Source organism: Plecotus auritus, assembly GCF_963455305.1.
Source record: "Plecotus auritus genome assembly, chromosome: 10".
In the NCBI taxonomy this organism is placed as follows: domain Eukaryota; kingdom Metazoa; phylum Chordata; class Mammalia; order Chiroptera; family Vespertilionidae; genus Plecotus; species Plecotus auritus.
The window spans coordinates 59,229,243-59,253,921 of NC_137785.1; the positions used below are offsets into that span (position 1 = coordinate 59,229,243).

Consider the following 24,679-nt stretch of genomic DNA (forward strand, 5'->3'; position numbering starts at 1 on the left):
TGATTAAAAATTTGTTTATTAAAAATATTTTCCTCCAATTCTGATGACATATCAAATTAAACAAGGAGGTTACAAAGCAATAGGTTGAGCTGATCTGTTTATATAGAAGGTGATAATGACCTCATTAGCTCTTTCATACATTCTACTAAATAGTGGAATACAAATTCAATTCATTCACTTCACAAAAGATAAACATAATGATATACTTCAGACCAAAAATCTTTCATCAAGCTTGTCTTCAAATGTGTTAGAAAGTCAGCCAATAGAAAACGATATCGACGTAAAAGAGCTTCCAAGCTATGCCTTTGGTTTTCCTGTTTCTGCAAAATCCGGTCAAGTTTCTGCACTGCTCACCGAGCCCCAGCTGAGGCTCCTCCGAGCTGCCAGCCTCCCCTGTCCGGTGCCTGAGGCGGAGAGCACGAGAAACGCCCTCCGATCCCAGAGCTCCAGGAAGGACGAGTTTCTGATGGGCTCCGAAGTTCTGGGAACTTCAAATTAACACACAGAATACAGACACTGACCAGCGGCTTTCGGAAATGTACACACGCCAAGGAAACCTGTAGAGTTGAGCACTTTGGGACAAGAACTGCTCTCTTTCAACGGGTCAAGCAGTCAGTCTTTTCTCAACAGCCTCTTGATAAGCGACAAACCTCCTCAAGTTCAGCTTCACGTTGTCGAGAACGCACAGCTGATCTGGACTGTATTTGCCTTTCCCTTCTTTCCGGATCTGCCAAAAGAAAACCACATACGCGTTGGTGTAAATTACTAATTCCTTTACATACAGAAAGCATTTCGTTTTGGGTGTATTTATTTTCAGAATGAGACAGCTGCTGGAATTGGGTGAAACATTTTCATTTATTTTTTATTGTTGAGATTATTACAGATGTCTCTCTTCTTTTCCCCTCATTGGCCGCCCCCCCACCAGTTCTCACCCCACCCCAGGTCTTCAATCCTATTGTCTGTGTCCATAGGTCATGCATATATGCACAGAAGATCTTTGTATAATCTCTTCCCACCCCTCACCCCCTTCCCTCTGAGAATCATCAGTCTTCCATTTTCATGCCTCTGATTCTATTGTATTCACCAGTTTATTCTGATCATTAGATTTCTTATTCGGTTATTTTGATTTTTAGATAAAATTATTGATAGGTATGTGTTTGTTGCCATTTTGTTGTTCATCTTTTTTATCTTTTTCTTCTTCTTCCTCTTTTTAAAAAATACCCTTCAATATTTCATATAACACTGGTTTGGTGATGATGGACTTTAACTTTTTCTTGTCTGTGAAGCTCTTTATCTGACCTTCAATTCTAAAGGATAGCTTTGCTGGGTAATTTTGGTTGTAGGTTCTTGCTACTCATCACTTTGAATATTTCTTGCCATTCCCATCTGGCCTGCACAGTTTCTGTTGAGAAATCAGCTGACAGTCGTATGGGCATTCCTTTGTAGGTAACTAACTGCTTTTCTCTTGCTGCTTTTAATATTCTTTGTCTTTTGCTCTTGGCATTTTAATTATGATGTGTCTTGGTGTGGTCCTCTTTGGATTCCTTTTGTTTGGGGTTCTCTGTGCTTCCTGGACTTGTAAGTCTATTTCTTTCACCAGGTGGGGGAAGTTTTTGGTCATTATTTCTTCCAATAGGTTTTCAGTATCCTGCTCTCTCTCTTCTTCTGGCACCCCCATAATTCAGATGTTGGTATGCTTGAAGTTGTCCCAGAGGCTCCTTACTTATCTTCATAGTTTTGGATTCTTTTTTCTTTTGCTCTTCTGACCAGTCCTTTTCCATTTTTTTTTTTTTGGAGGTTTCTAGAAGATTCCTGAGTAACTTATAACTATGGTTTTGAACTCTATATCCAGTAGTTTGCTTCCTCCCATTTCTTTCATTTGTGACATGTTTGTCTCCACATTTTGGCTGCTTCCCTGTACTTTGGGTAGAGCTGCTATGTCTCCTTGTAGAGTGGCCTTGTGTATTAGGTATTCTATAGGGCCCAGTGGCTCAGCCCCCCAGTCACCTGAGCTGGGAGCTCTAGGGCACCCCTTTGTGGGCTATGAGCACAGTCTTGTTGTAGTTGAGCCTTGATTGCTGTTGGTGTCACTGGGAGGACTTGACCTCCAGGACAATTGGCTGTGAGGACCAACTGCAACTACAGTGGGAGAGCTGCTGTGCAGGAGACACCCCAATGGAGCAGCACTTGCTTCAGTGGGGCTTTGGTGCTCACTGAGTCTGCCCCTTGAGTGTGTCACTTATGGATGTGAAGTGTTGTAATCTGGTAGGGTCTGACACTGACCACTGGGTACAATGGCTCTTGGGTCTCCTAGGGAGGTGCAAAGTCAGCTGCTGCCTGGGGCCACCCAGCAAGAGCTACAGAGAGATCTTTAGATTCCTCCTCTTTGTATCGGGTTTGGAAGTGCCCAGATGAGGCCCAGCTGTGAAGCAAGGCAGCCTGGTGCTGGTGCCAGGTCTTGGGCCTTTTATTGATAGGTTTGGGGCTCCCTGACCCAGCTGCAGCTTGTTTGAGAGATTTTACCCTGGGCAAGGAAAGGCCATTCATATGCAAAAGCCGCTGCACACAGCTTGGGTGGGGTGTAAATTGGTTGAGGCTACGTCTCAGGGAATCACTAGGGTAGAGCAAACAGAAATGGCTGCCAGTCAGCCCTACGACTGGGGAGGTCCCAGCATAGGAACAATGATCCCTGTGAGTACCTCCATCTGGGAGAAATCCACCCCGAGTTCCTGCCCCGCTGCCAGACAATCCAGTTCTTCCTCATATGTGTCTCTGTTCCCCAGGGCCTCGCCCTGGTGCTGGAGCTCAGAGGAAGCAGGACCTTGTAAGTTTAGTTTGTGGTGCTGGCCTTTTAAGAGGAATAGTTGGGTCTCCAGCAGCCTCTGTGTCACTGAGCCCCAATCCGCACTGGTTTTTACAGCTGTTAATGTTCCTAAACTGACACCCACTACAGACGTGACAATGGCAGAAGTTGGGCACAGCTTGAGTTTATAGTTTCTTTTCTTCTGGAAAGGAAAACTTTTTGTTTTTTAATTGATTTCAGAGAGGAATAGAGAGGGAGAGAGAGAAATATCAATGATGAGAGAGAATCATGTCACCTGCCTCTTGCATGCCCCCTACTGGGGATCGAGCCCGCACCCTCGGCATGTGCCCTGACCAGAATCAAACGGTGACCTCCTGGTGTATGAACTCAATGCTCAACCACTGAGCCACCCAGCTGGATAAAAACTACTTTATGTCTTAAAATTTTTTCAGGAAATTTAAGTTTTTAGCCATACAATCATATCCACCTAAAACTTACCACAGAGTTCTCTCCGTCAGGCCTGAAATTCTATGTTAAAAGCTCCTTAGATCAAAGAAATGCATATTGGAAACCAAGAGAAAGCAGGATAACTTTCCATCAAAACCTCTATTCTCCTGACCAAGATTGAAGAGGGAATATTGCATTTAAAATCTAAACATGAAAAACACAAATGTTTTTGCTTTAAAAAAGGACAACTTAAGAAGTGAGATTTGGGTGAGAAGGGCAGGGCAATGGACGCACGCAGCTCACGGTGTCTCTCCACCGGCCCCCAGAGGAGGTATGGGGATGATTTCTGACTCAGTCAGCTTTGTGGCGCCATCCCCCACAGACCATCCCCCACAGACCATCCCCCACAGACCATCCCCCACAGATCATCCCCCACAGACCATCCCCCACAGACCATCCCCCACAGATCATCCCCCACAGACCATCCCCCACAGACCATCCCCCACAGACCATCCCCCACAGACCATCCCCCACAGACCGGCGGCAGCCGGGAGTTTGCCTTTCCCTCGGAGCGCCAAGGGACGCGTCCATGACAATGGATTCAACTGGGTTGGACCGCAGGACACAGGATCAGGCGAAGATGAGAAGAGGGCTCCCACACGAGGACGTCACTGTGACGTCACCCAACGCACAGAAAGGAGAGCGCAGCCGCCATCTGGCTCAGGCCCAACGACTGAGCGCAGCTCGGGGTGACTGAGCTCGGGGTGACTGAGCTCGGGGTGACCGATCTCGGGGTGACCGATCTCGGGGTGACCGAGCTCGGGGTGACACAGCTCGGGGCGACTGAGCTCGGGGTGACACAGCTCGGGGTGACTGAGCTCACGGTGACCGATCTCGGGGTGACCGATCTCGGGGTGACTGAGCTCGGGGTGACTGAGCTCGGGGTGACCTAGCTCGGGGCGACCGATCTCGCGGTGCCTGAGCGGGACGCTGCCCGCAGCACTCAGCCTGGGCCACGGTGCTCCAGGCTCACGGAGGCCTGGGAGGGACCACACCGCCCCTCCCCCCGGACGCTGAGGCGGAAGCATTTCTGACCCCGCGGCCTCATACCTTCATCTTGAAGACGGGCTGGAACTCCTTCAGAGCAGATAACAAACGGATCTGCACAGAGGCCCTCTCGGCTTCGCTACCGTCGGCGAACACGTCGAAGAGGGCGTCCAGGGCCTCGCCCACCACCACCAGCGAGGGGTCCTTGGTGGCCACCTCCAGCAGGAAGCACCCGATGGTCTGCAGCCGAGAGAACACACCCGTCACCTGGCGCTCAGGGCCATTCCCAAGCACCGCTTCACGGCGGCAGTGATTTATGCACGTTTTACATCAAATGCCAGGGGCAAAGGAGAGCTTTTAAAAGCTTTAACACATATTTATAAATACACCAAGTAAAATGTAAGCAAGATAAGTGAAACGTATTAGAGTTTATATTCCTAAATAAAATGAGTTAAGGTCCATAAATGATGTAAGAAAGATCAATTTAGAAAATTATTAAGTTGTCCTCGTCTCCCTCAAAAAGGCTTTCCCCAGGGTGTAAAAATGCATACAAATATTATCTAACAAAAAACCCTGCTTTTTAAAGTATAAGACAAACACTCACAGGCAATAAAAGAAACTGAACAGGACACAGCCTCAGGTGGCTCCGCTGTGCTGGCCTCTGAGACACCCACCTCGCCACAGCCCGTCGACGGCAGCCCTCCCCACCGACGGCAGCCCTCCCCACCCGCAGACGCCGGAGCGCGCAGCGTGCGGGCCACAAGCCTCACCCTGTGGGAGGGCGCGCACCTGGTAAACAGGTGGGAGAGTGGACGTGCCAAGAGCTCCAAACTGGCCCCACCATGAGCAGCAGGGCGACCGCGGGACAGTCTGTTCGCTGCTCGGGCCTCGGTTTTCCATCTGAGTGCGCGCCTAGCTACCCCTTCAGGCAGCATTTCCCTTTCTCACCCTACACATCAGGGTGCGTTTTACTAATACCGACCAGGAAGCAGCTTCTTAATAGGATCTCGTCTCAGGATGTCCACCGAAGTGTTTGAAACCCCACACCCCACTTCTAATCACTGAGCATTTCAGGTCGGAAGCCGCCGGGTTACCTTGAGCGTTTCAAGTGCACCATCTTCTTTGGCGAGGACGCTGCCCGTGATCCCCAAAATGCTAACCACGTTCACTCTCACGCCGACGCTGCCGCTCTGGATGCCGGCTCTGCACAGCGTCATCAGCTGGTCGGGGGTCATGCACTGTTGGAGGAGGAGACGAGCATGTAAGGCGAAGCTCAGCCAACGCCACAGCACGTGCGACACGGCCGAGGGGCGCCCCCCCAGGCTGTCTGTCCTGAGAACAGCAGCTCCCAGCAAAGAAGCTGCTGCCCATTCTGCTCACTCCCAGTACCGCTGCCGTGGAGCTAGGGGAGGCCTGCTGGTGGCTCTGTCGCTGTCCACCCCCGTCACCGTGTGCCTGCCGAAGGGCTTCCGCTCCTACCAGTCCGTCTGAAGGCGTCCGTTCAGGTGCCCAGACTAGAGAGATTCCAACTGCTTTTCATTTCTTGTTTGAAAACGGGATAGGATCATGTGACTGTAATAAAAACTGGCTGACCCTGTGCGCGGTAAGAGCACGCCGAGGTGTTACGGAGACTACAAAGGACTGTGAAACCGCTAGCTGACACAACGCTCCGCCGTGCAGGGATACGTCCCCGTGTAAGCCAATCTGAACACGCGTGTGGACGCGGTACTGGGAGAGTGCGACGTCCCAGGGCCCGGGACCTGGACGTGACGCCCTGGGTTCGAGTCCCAGCCCCACTCCTTCCCCCAGGTGATCCAGCCCCTTCCTGAGCCCTCTGAACCCTCCGTCTCCCCGTCAGCAACTTGGGCGATAACGGTCACAGAGGTGCTAGGAGGGTTAGACTGTGCACACAGCACTCGCACACGTGGGCTGTCACTCTACAGGAGTGCTGAGCTGCTCTCCATCAGCTGGCTCACGTCGGAACCAGAAGCCAGTCGCTGGGAAAGCTCCAGTAACTGGCATCGTTCAGAGCGGGCGGGCGGGCGGGCGGTGGGGAGAAGGCGTGCCGCGCCGTCTGACTCCCAGGTGCCTGGTGTGTGAGAGCCACGGGCGGCAGGACAGCGGGCGGGCCCGGAGCGGTCCCTCAGCAAGTCCAGCCTTCGGTGTCCTCTGCAAACAGCGCTCCGGAGGCAGGCTCCTGCCAGCTCCAACACTCGAGGCCCATGCCCAACACACAGCCAGCCCGAGGACGTCCGACCTTAACCCGGAGGGCACTTTCTTATCACTGAGCCTCTAACATCCAGCTGGCCCCGTCGATGGCCGCCTGGCACCATGGCACATCAGTGAAATGCCTGCGGGTCCTGCCAGCCCTCCGGGAGGGTTCTCGGACCCTCCCAACAGCCACGCGGCAGGCGGGCATTCTTCCCGGCCCCATGTCAGAGTCAAAAGTTACGTTCCTGAAAAAAAGTCTCCAATTCACAAAGAAATGCTGGAAGAGTACGTGTGAGAAGTCAGCAGCACACACAGCATTGAACATTCCCTGTCAACTGGGGCCAGGGGCAGCGTGGGCTGTGTGGATGCCCTAGGGGCGGGGCCATGGAGGGCCGGGACGAAGACCCGGCCAATGGGGAGGAGGTCCAGGTGCTGGGGAGCCAGGCCCTGGGACAGTGAGGGCGCCAGAGTGGGGACAGGACTAGTGAAGAACAGAGCCCAGCAGAGCCCTCAAGGCCCGAGACGCACGGGGGGGGGGGGGGGGGGGGGGTAGAGGACCGACCAGTCAGGGAGCGTGCTCGCCGCCCACACATCGCTGATAACCAAGCAATGGCTGCTCATTTGCGAGCCTGGGATAATGGTACTGTGGTCACGGTTTTAAAAAGTTCACTTACAGGTGAAATAACGTGACTTGCGTTCAACTACTCCAGGAGGCAACCACGAATGTGTAGTGGGGGCAAATGAAATGAACACGGGATGCTGACGACTGGCTGACACCCCGTGACCGTGACGATGCGTGGGGTTCCTTACACCGTTATCTTATAACCACACGCTACCATCTCTGCTTGTGCGAAAGTCTGACAATTTCCTGAATAAAAAGCTAAACATTTCAGGGAAAAGGCGCCTCGCACAGAGGTGAGGTGGATGGCTGTGGAGGTCAGGAGGGCGTGCTTGAAAACGTTTGTAATAAAATGCTTTTAAGGAGAGAGATGGTGAGCAGAGAAAATCTTTACTCACCACGTCAAGAAGCTGCACCAATAAGAACGCCTGTGGTGAGGCAGCGGTGGGAGGAGGGGGCAGCAGAGGGAGGGGCGGCGGTGGGAGGAGGGGGCGGCGGTGGGAGGGGCGGGTGGCGGTGGGAGGAGGAGGAGGGGGCGGCGGCGGGAGGGGCGGGCGGCGGTGGGAGGAGGAGGAGGGGGCGGCGGCGGGAGGGGCGGGCGGCGGTGGGAGGAGGAGGAGGGGGCGGCGGCGGGAGGGGCGGGCGGCGGTGGGAGGAGGAGGAGGGGGCGGCAGCGGGAGGGGCGGGTGGCGGTGGGAGGAGGAGGAGGGGGGCGGCGGCGGGAGGGGCGGGCGGCGGTCAGAGGAGGCACCTCTGCTTTCCCTACAAGGCTCGGATTGGAAACAAGCACTCCGCAAGCAGTGAGGTCGCCACTTGGCCTCCGTATGAGGCTCCTGGCCGGCTGCGCAGAACTGTGCACATCTCACCTGAGCAATGTTGCTGGCGGCCATGGTCTGCAGAAGGGCCCTCAAGGCGCTGCTGATGGCTTCCAGGAAGTCCGCGTGCTTGGCGAAGTCTGAAACAGAGCGGGTGTGAGGGCCTGCTCCGAGGCCAGCGGCTGGCAAGGGGGCCGATCCAGGCCGAGCGCGGGAAGCGGCACACAGGCCATCGTCATAAACACGCTGCAGGTGGAAGCCGAGCTCCTGGGAAGGCCCGGGGACCGCACACTGGACTCTGAGAGATGGCAGCGGCTGAAACGACCGTGACAAGGCGTGTTCCCCCGTTCCCGCCCCTCGGAAGTCCCGCTCCGAGCGGTGCCCACAGCAGGCCCGGCGGTTTACCTGGCTGAGAGAAGAGCAGGGTGGACAGGTGCTGCGCCAGGGCCTGGAGGGCCGGCGCCCCGCCCAGGTGCTCCACCTCCAGCAGGGACACGAGGCTCTGGAGACACACGAGGGCTCGCCACTGCACGGTGTTCATCCTGCAGCGGAAGCGGGAGAACGCCGTCTGCTTCTCGAGCAGGGCCCCCCGGAACCCGGGCCCACTGCTACCCCGCGCTCCGGTGCTGACTCGGGGCGTCAGGAAGCAGGGGTGGCAGCCAGCACAGACTCCAATCGCACTGCCTGAGCCTCCAGGCCCCGGGGCGCAGCCCACTTCCGGGGCATAAGGCCCCGGCTTTACAAAACTGCACACGGCCGCGTCTTTCTCTTCACCTGCAGCTGTGAAGTGTGACCCCCTACGGGAAAGCACGTCAATTCCCGTCCCGTCTAACAGTGTTTAAAGCCAGCGACTGTGCAGCCAGGTGAGACATGCACACGCCGGCACCCTCACAGCCCGTGCCTTCCCTGCCACGCCCCACCTCTTTACCCTGAAGGTCACCGCGCCTGACTTTGACAGCAAACAGCTCCTTGCTTTTCTTCACAGGTTTACCGCCTACGTACGGCCATGTACGTAAACCAAACAGCCTGGCGTCACCTGCTTTGGAACTTTGTAAAGACAGAATCCGCCCGGCTCAGTGGTTGAGCACTGACCTATGAACCAGGAGGTCACGGTTTGATTCCTGGTCAGGGCACAGGCCCAGGTTGCAGCTCAATCCCCCACAGGGGGCGGGCAGGAGGCAGCCAGTCAAGAATCCTCTCTCCCCACTGATTTTTCTCTCTCCCCCCTCCCTTCCGCTCGAGGTGCTGGGGACAAGACCTAGCTCGGATTCTGCTGCCTGCTGCCTGCATCCCACTGCACGGCAATGCCAGATGCACGGACCCCCTGCCGCCGATGGGCCCCCCTGCTGTGCACACGCTCGGGCCTCAGTGACGTAAGCACACGCCTCTCCAGGGCACACACTCGGGAACAGAACTCGGGAAGCGGGGGCAGCGGCACCTCCCACTGAGCGGTCCACCTTTCACAGCACAGCGACGACCAATGGTTTTGCAAACAGACAAGGTCTTACTTTCTAACCAACGGTTTCCACGCGGGGCTCCTGGAACACACGTCCACTGCAGCGCTGCTGGGAAAGGCGGTTTTCTCAAACACCTGGATTTGAAAAGGCGGGAGAGCAGAAGTTAAAGAGCAGACTCTTTCTACAGCGCCCCCTACAGAGCCAGCGCGGCAGCTAAGTGAGACGGCCGTCGGCTGGGGCTGCCTCAGCCCACTTCCAGGCCTGCGTTCTGCCCAGTCCCCGTTACCCAGTGTGAGCTCACTTCCCCTGCACACAGAGCGAGCAGCCTCCCAGCCCTTCCCCGCGCTGCACGGCGGGCCCGGACCGGGAGCCAGTACCTTCCGGGGGATGTGGAAGTTGGTGAGGGCGGCGTGCGTCTCGTGGGAGAGGCAGAGGGGAGACAGCAGCTGCCCCCCGCCGTCGCCGAGGGAACTCTCCATGAACGCCTCGCTCTCGTCACTGCTGGAAAGCTCTTCCTCCCACTCGTCGTCCGAGGGATCTGTGGAGTGCAGAGCAGCGGGGCTGGGTCGGTGAGCACGGCCTGGCGGGGGCTGTGGAGCCCAGGGGAGCAGGGGCGGGGACGGACCTTCGCTGCAGCACACGTTGACGATGATCTCCAGCGCCGTCTGCTGCGCCGTCAGCAGCGCCGTGGCCTCTCTCAGCTCCTCGTTAGTGGGCTAGGAAAACCAACACCAGCTCTCAGCGTCGGAGAAAGCATTTTTTTAAATAAATATGTTTTCATTGATGTCAGAGAGGAAGGGAGAGGGGGAGAGAGAGAAACATCAATGATGAGAGGGAATCATTGACTGGCTGCCTCCTGCACGCCCCCTACTGGAGATCAAGCCCACAACCCGGGCCTGTGCCCTGACCGGGAATGGAACTGTGACCTCCTGGCTCACAGGGTGACACTCCATTAGCTAGCGGGAGAGACGGAGAAATACTCAGGCCTGTGAGCTGAATTCACCCTGAAACTTAGCCGGGTATGTTCAGAAGTAGCTGAGCGCACAGATGAAACAGAGCAGTCCTGTCAGACGCCTGGCGCTGACACAGGACGAGGACAAGCCCGCTTTCAGACGCCTCATGGCTCCTGGGGGAGGCCCGCACTGCCGAGAACTCCCAGCAGCCCTTCCGGCCCGGAGCTCGCTGAGGAGTGGGAAGGCTGCTCCCTGGCTCCCCTGAGGATGCAGGAGGCATTCCTTTAACACTGAAGAGAGGGGGGCTTCCCTCTCCCCCCGGGAATGAGTTAACACGACCTTGTCAGTTACCATTCTTAGGAGGAGCTGGATAGATTTACACGACCTCAGTTCGCACATCACCCATGGAAAGTGAAACAGCTACACTGACATCCCAAAACCGTGCATAAGCTAAAAATCATGTAAATTTTAATGTCTGAATGGCAGATGCACTATAACTTATTAAGCATTTCACTAGTGTGGAATATTTCAGATTACCTGGGATATCTTATTTGTCAGATGTATAGATCAGACCTTAAAAACGAGAGACCTGCCGGCTGGTGTGGCTCAGTGGTTGAGTGCTGACCTATGAACCATGAGGTTGCTGGTTTGATTCCCAGTCAGGGCACATGCCCAGATTGTGGACTGGATCCCCAGGAGGGGGCGTGCAGGAGGCAGCCAATGGATATTTCTTTCTCATCAATGTTTCTTTCTCTCCATCCCTCTCCCTTCTCTCTAAAAATCAAACATTGTTTAAAAAATGAAGCAAACAAAATAACTAGAGACCATGACACAGTCCCTAGAATGTATATGCTCCCTTATCATCCTCCAGCCTCCCCTGTGCAACAATGTAACTGTAATTTCAAACCATGCTCTTGAAAAATAAAGGCAAATGGCTACCTGAAGAGATGTAGCTCATCTAACATTTGTACTCCTTTTACTGCCGGCAAGAACTGATGTAAAATCATCCCCCTTTGCTGTGAGTATGCTATTCAACTGAACAAAAACGTGTAAACGTGACAAACTGCTGTGCGGCTCTTACCCACCTAAAAGGCACGCAGATCTGGCCTAGAAGCATCTGTGTGAACGTTCGCCTTTCCATGCCAACTCTCCTGCTCAGAACGTTTCCCTGCTTCTCACTGTCATCCAAGTGACAGAAGGAGCCACTCCAGAGGAAATGTTATGACAGCAGAGATCTGCTTCAAAGTACTGGGAGTGGAGGGGAGAGCGGGGCCATCGACGAGAAGAACAGAGCGCGGTTTGATAGCTGGCAGCTGTGAATGTGGGCAGCGAGGGCCTTCTCCGCCTGTGTGAACACGCTGCGATGCCTCTTTCTTTACAGGCCTGTGATGGCAGCTTCTTACGTTAAATGCTGCGATTGCAGGTTCTGATTCTAAAGGACTCCTGCACGCCCCTGGGCAGCGAGGAAGACCGGAGCTGACGGACTATACGTCTGTATTCCGGGCACGTACCAGCATGACGGCTGGCAGCTGACGGGCACCTACACACTCTGGCTGGCCGACTGGCATGTTAATCACCCAGTCGACTCAAGTTATGTCAACAGACTTTAAAAAGCAAGCTTCTGTTATAAGAAAACACTGCAATTTATAAACAGCAGAGTTCTATTTTTAAAGAACACTTAGGGGAGTAAATCTCTAAATACCAGTTAAGTATCCATACTTTTCGTTGCTGTTAATCCTCACATGAGGCTATTTTTCCCATTGCTTTTCAGAGAGAGAGGAATGGGGATGAAAGGGGGGAAGAGAGAGAGACACATCGATGTGAGAGAGGCAAGACACATTGAATGGGTGCCTCTGCACGCACCCCGACTGAACCCGCCACCCAGGTACGTGTCCTTGACTGGAACTGAACTTGAGTCACTTCAGTCCGCGGGTAGACGCCCTAACCACAGAGGCAAATGGCCAGGGCAACACTCTATGACTTGCAAGAAACTCAAGGGCAATGTCCACACCACACCTGACACGTCGCTTTGCACCTAACGGCTATTCACGGGGCTAGAAAAGGAGCCCTAACTCCATTTTTCTTTCGAACCCACCAATTCATGTTTTGCGAGACTGTGTGAACACGGCTGAGTAGCAGGCTGACAGCTTTCTTTCTCGGCACATTTCAGCGGGGGAAGTCCCACTGGGCACAGCCTTATCGAAACTCGAAGGCACTGCCAGCCTGTGTCAGGTCGTTTGACACGGAGGAGGACGGGCTGGTCTGAAGCGTACAGTGTGGGGGACGTCCGTGCCTCCTTCCAGCTCAGGCCTCCGCCCCTGTGGGATGGCGCCAGCAGCCCCCTGCGCCTCCGGCCTCCAGGCCCTCACCGCCCACCTGCCCTCACCAGGCTGGCGCGGACCAGCCTCTAAGGCGGCCCAGGTGCCTGTCCAGAGAGCTGACACCTCTTCCGTCCTCTGCCTCCTCCACACACGCAGCTCCCGGGAGGCCTGCGCCCAGCCCCTACGGCCCCAACACAGGCATGACAGCAGGTCACTCCCGCCTGCCTCTCCTCCCAGGACGGAGGCGGTTCCTGGAGACAGGAAGTGCGTCTTAATCACCTTTCCTTTGTCAGCACCTGGCCCGGAGCCTGGCACCGGCAGCACAGATCTGCACCTGAGTGAGCAGGCTCCGGTCCTCCCTGTCCCCTGACCACCTCTCTCCTCCTCGGGAGCGTTCTCTCTGCCTACCAGCTCGGCTACAATGTTTCCCGCACCCTCACGCCAACATCACACCCCCTGGCACGAGCGAGCCCCCATCACCCAATCAGCAAGACCACCAGCCATTGTTCATCTTCCCGATCACTCAACCTCTCCTGTGAGGGAGGAGCAGTGGGCACAGGACCGCCTGGTCCGCTACCGGGTGAAGCTCAGCACCAAAACAAGGGAGACGAGACCTGGCCAGCGGAGCTCAGGGGCTGAGCATCGACCTATGAACCAGGAGGTCACAGTTCGACTCCCGGTCAGGGCACATGCCGAGGTTGCGGGCTCGATCCCCCGTGGGGGGTGTGCAGGAGGCAGCTGATCCATGATTCTCTCTCATCATTGATGTTTCTCTCTCTCTCTCTTCCTTCCTTGCTGAAATCAACAAAAATATATTTAAAAAAAGAAGAGACAAAGATGTCCTGGGTTGGACAATCCAAGCAGTGGAAATTCCTCCAACTGGGTAAGTTGGGGGGTAGCGTGTAAAGGCACTGGGGAGACACAGCAGCCGGGAGATGGCCGTGTTTCTGAAGTGTTGTAACAGAGTGCTCTGGCCCATCTTGGAAATCTTCTGTGTGTGAACGTTTCATTTTAAACAGGGTTTCTTTTCCCTGTGGGAGCAGGCATGCAGCACTGATTTTTCCTGAAAGCCGCCTTCTCGTTACCTCTGCTCTCACACTTTCCTACACAGCTTAGGCTGGCTCTTGAAAGAAAACCTCTGTGTGACACCATGTCGGCAGCACCGACCCGACTTACCGGAAGTAAATCCGAGATCAAAGTTTTCCTTCTGACCCTTCTCTTGGGAGGAGTTTCTTCCATCTCGTCGTCTTCGGTCAGACCCACGCCGTTCGCACTCTCTAACCTTTCCTCGGTCTCCGCGGCGGTTCTCAGCCTCTGCGTCTCGGCCTCCTTCATCTGAATGACCACTGCGCCGGCGTCCATTTCCAGAACTTCGGATAAGATCTTGAGGATGGCGCTTATGATTTCTGCTTGACTCTTGGACGGAATAATGTCCTTTAGATTCCAAACTGTGCCTGGGAAAAAATGAGCGCAAGGACAAAGGGACCGCCTGTGAAATCTTTTGTTAATTACGGTTTCCACAAGATTGGTTCTCTAAGCTCAGCCGTAATTTCAAAACATCCTTATCCCACTGCCTTTGTTTGGTTTCCAGTAAATGGCAGAAAGCTGTGCACAGAGACAGCTCCTGTTACTACGGCCTCTCGCAACCTCTCCCTTCCTTGGCTCACAGGCCCTCCTCTGATACACCGCCTCGCAACAGACCAGGAGCACCGATCGAGTTTCTCTGAAAATGATCAATTCATTTGCCTCTCTTTCTTTCATCTGAACCTGAGCTGCTCTCCGAGGCAGCTTCTTATATTCCAAGGGTGGAATGGAATGTACTAAAAATTCCAAGGTCTCACGCACATACCAATCATGCAACACGTTCTTATCAAAACAGAACAGGAGCTGCCATTAAGTAGTTAGGCCGATTGTTTAAAACGTGACTATTAAAAATACCTCCTGGGTACATACCCAAAAGAACTGAAAGCGGGGGTTCAGATATTTGCATCCAAACACTCACGGCAGCATTACTCAACAGCCAGAAGTTGGAAGGCACCCGAGTGTCCATCCACAGATGAATGGATAAACCAAATGTGGTACATACTGCCTGGCCAGTGTGGCTCAGTGGTTGAGCACTGACCTATGAACCAGAAGGTCATGGTTTGATTCCTGGTCAGGGGCACATGCCTGGGTTGCAGGCTGGATCCCCAGTGAGGGCCATGCAGGAGGCAGCCAATCAATGATTCTCTCCCATCATGGATGTTTCTATCTCTCCCTCTCCCTTCCTCACTGAAATAAATAAAAATGTATTTTTTTTAAAAAAAGTGAGTGGCCACGTCTTTTTTTTTTTTTTTTTTAAATATATTTTATTGATATTTTTACAGAGAGGAAGAGAGAGGGATAGAGAGCTAGAAACATCAATGAGAGAGAAACATCGATCAGCTGCCTCCTGCACACCTCCCACTGGGGATGTGCCCGCAGCCAAGGTACATGCCCTTGACCGGAATCGAACCCGGGACCCTTCAGTCTGCAGGCCGACGCTCTATCCACTGAGCCAAACCGGTTTCGGCGAGTGGCCACGTCTTGATGCCCACAGCCCATTCTGACCTTCCTGGTTAGTAAGGGGACCTTGAGAGCAGCATTTCTCATCAGACAAGAGTGTCTGTTACACTGAAAACAAGTTGATCCTAGGAGGCTTCCCAGCTAGGCACACCGCTTGAATTCAGGGTCTCCACTTCAATATTAAAAATTTCACAACAGCCATAATAAGCACAGATTGGATTGGTGAAATCCAGGCATTTCAGCCTATCTCCACCACAGGTTACTGAAAAGCACCCTGTCACAGCCGGCTCAATTTTACCTGCCACCAGTGTCTTCAACAGGACGTACGCCATGGAACTGACAGGAGCCCGCATGGCCGATTCCAGCACCTGCAGTGCTGACGCACCGAACGACTTCAGTAGCTCTGGGTTATCTTCAGTTACCGTCTGCAAACAATATGCTAGGAACACAAGAATGAAATGCTCAGACAATGAATTCTGCGAGGGTAACTTACAGCAAAATAACTCCATTTAACTCCTCCGCTGAATTCAAACAAGACAAATAAATCTCTGACAAGACTGAAGACACGAAAATAGAAGTGACGTTTTTCTTTTAAAAGCTAAGCGCTAACTTTCCTGAAACTCTTACTGTAATAAAAACAGTCCTCTGAGATTAAAAGCCACCTGCCCATTTCCTCGTTCCAGTTTATAAAACTCTGCATTTACTCACAGTCTCTTCCCTGCCAAAGAGTCCATTTTAAGAAAAAGATTTTTAAATTTTCCCAGTAGTATTTGTCCCCCCACCTCCCTCTTTTATTTCTTTTTCTTTTCTGTGCTTTAAAAAGTACCCATTAGATGCCCTAACTGGTTTGGCTCAGTGGATAGAGCGTCAGCCTGTGGACTGAAAGGTCCCAGGTTCGATTCTGGTCAAGGGCATGTACCCTGGTTGCGGGCACATCCCCAGTAGGAGGTGTGCAGGAGGCAGCTGATGGATGTTTCTCTCTCATCGATGTTTCTAACTCTCTCTCTCTCTCCCTTCCTCTCTGTAAAAAATCAATAAAATAATTTTAAAAAAAAAGTACCCATTAGAGCCAACAGAAGCATCATTGAGGGGACCGCTCCGTCCTTGCCAGGAGGATGCAGAGTTAAATAGAGGATGCCTGCCGGTATTATGGGCAGAAAAGGGATGCTTTTCATCAATTATTTCTCCGTTCTACTCCAAGTTCTCCGGTTTCATTCTCCTACCTCACCAATGGCTCTCTCACCCCGTGGACAGGGGGCGGGAGGTGGGCAGCTTTGCCATCCCACGGAAGGGAAGCAGGCCTGCGAGAAATTTCAACCATTTGTTTTCCTCTCTCAAAAAAAAAAAAGCCCAGGTTTACAGTTTTCTGCTAAAAGTAGGAGCCAGCAGCCCGGCTGGTGTGGCTCAGTGATTGAGCGCCGACCCATGAACCAAGAGGCCACCGGTTCGATCTCGGTCAGGGCGCAAGCCTGGGTTGTGGGCTCGATCCCCAGTAGGGGTGTGCAGGAGGCAGCTGATCGATGATGCTTCTCTCTCATCAATGTTTCTATCCGATCCCTCTCCCCTCCTCTCCCTAAAAATCAATAAAAACGTGTTTTTAAAAAAAGTAGGAGATAGTGGTACAAGGCATTTAAATAGGTCCAGATTCCAATGACCTCTGGCTGCGAGGCCTGGCGGCTGTGGGTCGCTGTCTCTCCGTGAATGGGAGACGGGAGCTCAGGAAGAGAGAGGCTTCTACGAATGGGAACAGCAGAAGCCTCGCAGGGGTCCTCAAACTTTTTAAACAGGGGGCCAGTTCACTGTCCCTCAGACCGTTGGAGGGCCGGACTATAGTTTAAAAAAAAACTATGAACAAATTCCTATGCGCACTGCGGGCCCGGGACGAGTCGGCTGCTAAGCAGGACAGGCAGCGGCCCCCGGCGGGCCGGATCAATGTCCTCGGCGGGCCGCAGGTGGCCCACGGGCCGTAGTTTGAGGACCCCTGCCTCACAGGCTCCATTAACTGCCTTCTTCCCTTTCCGAGTGAAGAGCAGGAGAACTGTTAAGTACTGACCACAGATTCTAAAAGATTCAGAACAAACAGAGCTGGGCTGTGCGTTTGCACACGAGAAAACATGCTCTATCTGAATAAACAGTTTCACGTAAGGCGACACATACGGAGATCATCCCTGTTTCTTCACTTACCTGCCGAAATGGCCAGGTCAACGTTGGTGGGAAACCTACTTAAATACTTCAGCACGCTCTCCAAACACCCTTCTTTGTTGAAAAGAGACACTGCTCTGTTGCTGCATTCACTAAATTGAAGGGGGAAGAAGAAGTTTCACTATTCACATTTTCACACTAGAAATCAACCACAGAAATTCATGGAAAAGTCAGCCAGGTTTTAGAACAGAACCGGAGTTGGAGTCAAACACCCGCCATTTTTATGGACGAAGAAACCACTGCCACCGTATTCTCTGGACAGGAACACAGCCGGCGTCTGCGTCTACTTCTCTGTCCCAGCGGGCTCTTTCTGCCCCTCTCTCTACCTGCACCCCGTCTTCTCACCGGCGGTCAGAGCTGAAAGAGCTCTGAGGAACCACTTCCTTCCAGATGAGACCCAGGCCCCAGAGGTGAGGGACCCGTCCCAGGACCACAGTTTGTCAGTGGTGGCTCCTTGGGTCGGCCGGTGCTTCCCACCGAGCCGCAGGGACAGTAAGTTAAAGGCCTCTGTGCTTATCTCCAAAGGCACGCATTTTAAGAAAGTAGAATTAATTTTAGCCATTCTTTCTAGGCTATTATAATCATAGCAAGCAGAATTTACAGTCTGCAATGGAGATAATGCTATACTATTTTTAAAAATCGCACTGTCTGTTAATAAAGGAACCAGAATTATGTTAACACTGCTATTAACATATCTACTAAATACAGGGTAAACAGAGCTAACTGTAATAATGGCAGCCATGTTTCAGAGAAAGTATTGCCCCATACATACCACATGCACATATGACACACTAACAGCCAAGCTGGCTACATCACTAAACCCAATCCTACAAATTGAAACATAAACTGTTCCTGTCTTCCTCTCTCTCTCTCGCTACTGCACACTCTGTGAGCCTTCCCTCGAGAAGCCCACAGTCGCCCTAACCATTTTGGCTCAGTGGATAGAGCGTCGGCCTGCGGACTCAAGGGTCCCAGGTTCGATTCCGGTCAAGGGCATGTACCTTGGTTGCGGGCATATACCCAGTGGGGAGTGTGCAGGAGGCAGCTGACTGATGTTTCTCTCTCATCAATGTTTCTAACTTTCTATCCCTCTCCCTTCCTCTCTGTAAAAAATCAATAAAATATATTAAAAAAAAAAACAAAAAACAAAAAAACAAAGCTCACAGTCAAGTCAGGTTCAGCCAGGAAGGTTAACACACATGCATTGAGACAATAACAATACACATATATGTAAGTGCGTTTACAAGACAAACTACAAAGCAAACATGTTAGCGGCAATGACTCAGAGAGGGCTCACAGGCAGCAGGAAAGAGATCACTGAGGAGACCACACTTTCAGGCTCTTCCCGGAGAAATTTCTAGAGAATCTCCCCGTTCAACAATCTCTGTAAGTTAAAGGTACGTGGCCCGGTGGCTCAATGGTTGACCTATGAACCAGGAGGTCAGGGTTCGATTCCCGGTCAGGGCACATGCCTGGGTTGCAGGCTCGAGCCCCAGTGTGGGGCGTGCAGGAGGCAGCCGATCCATGATTCTCTCTCATCACTGATGTTTCTCCCTCTCCCTCTCCCTTCCTCTCTGAAACCAATAAAAATACTGAATAAATAGTAAAGTCACGTGGTGCGCCGCGGCTGGCTCCGATGCTGTCTCCTCACATCGGCTCTCCCGTGCTGCTGGGGAGTGCCTGCACTGGCTTCCCATGAACCACAGGCAAGCTGCAGCTGCTGTGTGGGCAGCTTTTCAGATCTAACGGGACCGCGTCTCCTAAAAAATACCGGTGCTTTAGGCCAGGAGTTACAAATGCTGCCGACGGAACAGAAGAAACTACGGCAGAATCGTGCTAAAAATGGGGAACATAAAATGGGGCAGAAAAAAGAGATCCAGGGTGTGTTTCCAGCCAGTTCCACTCTAAAAGCACGTGCCCCCCCAGGCCACGGCCGCTACAGTCCTGGGATGGAGCTCCTCCCAGGCACCTGCTGCCCCGTCGCATGGCAACGCAGGGTGAGGGGGGCCCAGCGCCACCGAGCTGTGTGGTCCCTGTCTCGTTCCAGATGCCAGACCAAAGCAGCGACTGCACCAGGGCCCGCTGGCTTTAAGACAGCTGCCACTTAAGGTATACGGGCAGTGGGGGGAAGGGTGTGCGGTCCGTGCCAGTGGACAAGACTCCCCGTATTGTGGTTAGCAGTAACGATGGAGAGAAGAGCGGAAAAGCAGAAGTTGCAGTGATGAGGGGAGAGACCAAGCCGGGAAGGAGGACTCAGCACCTGACCTGGCTGCCTACCAGGGTCAGCATCACGCGTTTACAGGCGCACCAAGGAGAGCAGAGCACCCTCGGGGCTGAGCAGCGCTGCGGCAGGGGCGGGGGCGGAGAGCACCTTACCAGATGTTCCACAGCACGTTCACGGCCTCGTTGGCTATGTTCTCAACAGAATTTCTGTTCTGCTCTTTCTCTTCCCGGGGAGGCACCTCGTTGGAATCCAGTCCAGCACTGCACTGTAACCAAATATCAAAATTAGCACCTGGTCCAAAAGAACAATTAAACGGAACAGCCAATGACAGCAAAGAATCTCAAAAACTAAACATCAGCAATTACAGTGCTTCATGAGCCTGCTCCCCTTTGGCAAGAGATACAGACAGGAGAGGGTCACCAGTCATTGGACAAACTAGTTGGAAAGCACTGCACGTGGAAATGAAAGGGCAGCCCTGGCCGGGTGCTCAGTGGTTAGAACACTGGCCTGAGGACCAAGGAATCTCAGGCTCGATTCCCAGTCAAGGGCACGTACTTGGGTTGCAGGATCCCTGCCCCCATCGGGGTGCATGCGGGAAGCATCCGACTGACGTGTCTTTCTCACATCGATGTTTCTCTCTCTCCCCGCCTCCCTTCCACTCCTCCACTCTCTGTGGAAATCAATGGAAAAAATATCCTCAGGCGAGGCTTAACAAAACAAAAAAATGAAAATGTAAAATCAATACCAAGTATTTCATCTAATGTGATAAAGACAGTAAATAAGGCAAAGAAAGCCAACACATGGCAAGATCTAACATCTACACGGTACCTTCTAAATGCAAGGCACCAGTCTAAGCACTTCCCAGATATTGAGTCACTTAACCCTCACCACAAACGCACGGAGTAGAGGAACTATTATCCCCAGTCTTCCACTACCGGTAGGAAAAGGAGGTACAGAGAGCTGCTGAGGGGGTGCGGAGTAGGTGGTGCAGCTGGGATTCAGACCCAGGCATTCTGGCTCCAAATCGGGTGCTGGGAACCACCCCCTAGAGCAGGGCTTCTCACCTTGGCCCGGCTGGTGTTTTAGGCCGGACGAGTCTCTACTGTGGGGGGCTGACACGTGCGCTGTGGGAGGGTTAGCAGCAGCCTCGGTCACTACCTGCCAGGAGCGGCCCCAGCCCCAAGCTGTGACCGTCAAAAACGGCTCCAGACTTTGCCAAATGTCTCCTGTGGGGCAAATCACTCCTAGCAGAACCACTGCTTTACAAAGGAATGAGGCTGGTGCCTCTCATCGGAACTGGGTGACCTTGAGGTAGCACTGAGTGAAAATTACCCGTCAGTACAGCGTCGTGGGTCAGAGGCACGCCAGGGAGAGAGCTCCTTGATCCCGGAACTCGTATCATGCAAAAAAGTTGGCACGATATTAAATCTGGGAACTTAATGTCATCTTTCAGGCAAAAAACAAACACCCAAAACAGGTATTTTACAGATGCCAAGTGGACCGCTGTGAGGGTTTAACAGTATATGGAAGAGCACCTGGTAATGCTCATTATTTCATTGTATGAAGTTTAAAGTCTGAAGGAGTGTGTCTATCGTGTCAGAAGGTCTGTCCCAACTGGCATATAAATAAAGGCAGTGGGGACAAACCAGGGGCGGCTATCAACGAGGCGAGATCCGTGTTTCCAGGAAACGAAATAGACTTCCCACAGGATGTTTTGAGGGAAGACAAAACAACACCCAAGTACTAACACAAAAGCACACGCACAAAACACTGAGTTTGTGTACCGAACGCTCCATTTCACAACTGTGGCCCCAGGACACTGAAGAGACCGCATACCTCCCGGAGCAGCGGGACCAGGGGCGTCATGATGTCCTTAGTCACCATGTCATCGCAAACCTCAAAACCTCCACAAGCACTGAGATTCCTACACGAGAAGTTTAAGACACGTGTTACTTTCAGAGCAAGTCACAAAACACCGGGAAGCTCTCAAATGAATTTCTGTTTCTAACCACGATTAAGGTTTCCCAGACAAAATTGCTTATGATTTTGATAAGATGTGGCGGAACCAATCCCTGGATTCCCACCTGTTCTGACCCCTGTCCTATACGATGTAAACCAGGCATCCTCAAACTACGGCCGCGGGCCACATGCGGCCCGCCGAGGACATTGATCCGGCCCGCCGGGTGCCGCTGCCTGTCCTGCTTAGCAGCCGAAGCGTCCCGGGCCCGCAGTGCGCATAGGAATTTGTTCATAGTTTTTTTTAAAAACTATAGTCCGGCCCTCCAGCGGTCTGAGGGACAGTGAACTGGCCCCCTGTTTAAAAAGTTTGAGGACCCCTGATGTAAACAAATGACTTAGTCATGCAACAAGCCCATCTGAGAAGCACGTGGGTGTGTGCCTATAGGGATGGGGCGGGGGAAAGACTTTTCCTATTTAATGCGCATAAATCACAGCCTAATCTCATGTGAAGGGACCCTGTCTTGGAACCTACTGAGAAGGACATCCCTGAAGCACCCCTGACCTGCTAAGTCCATGAATGAAACACAGTCCACAGAGACAGAGCTATAAGGACTACAAACACTAACTCTTGCCCCCTCTACAGTCCACTGGCTGCACAGCCACCGGAGGGCCCTTTGGAAAAGGAAAATTGGATCATGCCACTCCCGCTTAGAATGAATTGGTCCTTTAGCTCTGCACCCCCAAGCCCTTGTCTATCTCTCCAGCCTCCTCTCCCATAACACCCGCCCCTACCCGACTCAGCCACACTAACCTTCCATCCTTTAACCATGCCAAGGCCTCTGCTGCCTCCCTTCTTTGCTGTTCCTCCCCCCCCCCCCCCGCACCCCCTTTCTGGCTCTCTCCTCCGTCAGCTGTCACCTAGAAGGCATCCACTTTAAAGTAACGTTTCACCCCCAACTCATCCTCCTCTTGGTTTTCTCCAGAGCGCGGCTCACTATCTGCTGTCTGTCGCACCAGCACGGGCTCTGTGGCGGCAGGGGTCTCGGCTGTCTTGCTCAATGTGCTGCCTGATTAAAATCCCCGGCACATTTATACTGGGAGCGTTTCCTGAATCTCAGGACTCTGGAGGGTTCCTGGAGAAGGGACAATGTGCGCTAGGCTCTGAGGGGAGGACGCTGGGCAGGTGGACTCACGGAAAAGGTGGGAGACTCAGGGGTCTGAGTTCAAGTTCCTCTTCTGCAAATGGGGGGGGGGGGGCGCGCCTGGGCGCCTCAAGGCGCTCGCGCGCTGCCTAGGACAGGTGCGCCGAGGATGCAATGGGGGAGCGACGGTGCGTGGCACACAGAAGGCGCAGTCTGGACGCAGTGCCGCCCGGACCCGAGGCCCCGCCCCGGCCGCCCTTCCCGCTCACCTGAGCGCGCCGGCCGCCGTCTCCCTCACCGCCAGGCTGGGGTCGAGCAGCAGCGGCCCGAGGCGGCGCACGGCGTCCCGGCGCGCCAGGTCTGGGAGCACCGGCCGCTGCTGCACCAGCCGGGCCAGCCCCGCGCACGCGCACTCGCGGACCTCGGCGCTCGGGTGCTGGAGCTGCGGAAGGGAGCAGGGTCAGAGGGAGAGCAGCGCGCAGGCGCCGGGGGCTGGGCCGCAGCCCGCTCCCCTCGGCCCGCCCCGCCCCCCGGGCCCGCGAGCCGGCGCCCCACCTTTTCCAGCAGCTCCGCCGCCGGCCCGTCATCCTCCTCCAGCTCAGTCCCGTTCGCCGCCGCTGCCAACTCGGCCTGACAGTCGCCGGTAGGGGAGAACTGAGGTCTCTTGAAGCGCTTCGTCCTGCTCTTGCCCATGGCAACGTGAAGACCGAGAGGGGGCGGCAACGGCTAGGCGGTGGCGGCTGCCCGGCTGGTGGCAAGGCCTGGCCGAGGCGGCGGTTCGCGCGGCGGCTCACCTGGGCCGGCTGACGGCAGGAGCCCACATGGACAGCAGTGCGCAGGCGCGCGCCGCGTCGCGAGAGAGGAGGGGGCTGGCGCAAGGAGCGCGCAGGCGTAGAGAGGGTGGGCGGGGCCCGACCTGGGCGAGGGGCGGAGTCCTGTGGAATATCCTGGGAAGGCGGCTGGATTTGAATGGTTCTACGGGATGCACCTCCCACCGGCTGGTGCCGTTTATCGCTATGGAACCTCGCCAAATAATCAAATTTAATTTCCATAATAATCAAATGGGATTAAGGATGCCTAACTAGCAAGGTAACTGTGAGGCTTAAATAAAATTATGTAAAGCACCTAACACCAAGCCCAAGGTACAGTAGGTGCTCAAAAAATACTTACCACGAGTTTGTGTCCCTGGTGCCTAGCACAACTCCTGACATAGACAAAGCCCAGTTAACATTTTAGAATGGACTCCTTTAAGCAGTTCCTTAATCTTTCTGCCTCAGTTTCCTCATCAGTGATATGGAGACGTCAATAAAACATACCTAATGCAGTTATAGGATTAAGTGTTAGTGTTAAAGATGCTAAGAACAGAGACTGACTGGCACAGAATAAGCACTACGTTAAGGCCAAATATCCTTTCTCTTGGCATGTAATCCACTATTCAGAAGTTTGCTTAGTTCAAAATACAGACTGAATTCCCTCATGGTTATTTCACCTGAGATGTTGACATTGGGTAAGGTGGTAACAGTGAGATCTTTTTTTTTTTTTTTTTTTAACTTTTAGGATTTAACAGATTTACTAAGCAGTGACTTTGTAGCCAGAGTGCTTTAGATGAACTAACATGTTTAATACTCTATATAAACCTGGAAGATTGACCAACCCTATACAGAGTTGGGCAAAAGCAGTTTACAGTCATCTGTATGGCCAATAATACAATAATAATAATACAAGAATAAATGTTTTGCATGCTCACAACTATAAACCTACTTTTGCTCGACCCTGTATTGTATCTACCGAGGATAAATGAGGAAAGGGAAGTTGCAAGTAGCAGATGTGAGATTCAAATCCAGCCTGGCGTAGGCTGTGTTCCTAACCCTAACATTATAATAGGTCATGGCTGTGTTCCTAACCCTAACATTGTAATAGGTCATGAATTAAGTC

At 53.2% G+C, this 24,679-nt stretch overlaps 1 protein-coding gene across 2 annotated transcripts; it reads right to left on the reverse strand.

The window, feature by feature from the left end:
* On the reverse strand, nt 1-23,579 carry HEATR3 (HEAT repeat containing 3). Of its 2 annotated transcripts, none has more exons than XM_080645318.1 (15): nt 23,300-23,579; nt 23,014-23,186; nt 21,480-21,567; nt 19,796-19,908; nt 17,402-17,511; nt 15,516-15,656; nt 13,850-14,127; nt 10,025-10,115; nt 9,777-9,937; nt 9,451-9,533; nt 8,348-8,484; nt 7,994-8,082; nt 5,392-5,535; nt 4,361-4,537; nt 1-727 (listed from the first exon to the last, which is right to left on the reverse strand). In XM_080645318.1, exons 1-15 carry the CDS (start codon nt 23,435-23,437, stop codon nt 605-607), a joined length of 2,046 nt encoding a protein of 681 aa, XP_080501444.1. In that variant the 5' UTR covers nt 23,438-23,579; the 3' UTR covers nt 1-604. The 2 variants fall into 2 exon arrangements, 1 of the variants encoding a protein (XP_080501444.1); XR_013959235.1 differs by having other exon boundaries at nt 2-727; nt 7,994-8,240; nt 23,300-23,534.
* Nucleotides 23,580-24,679: the final 1,100 nt, after the last annotated feature.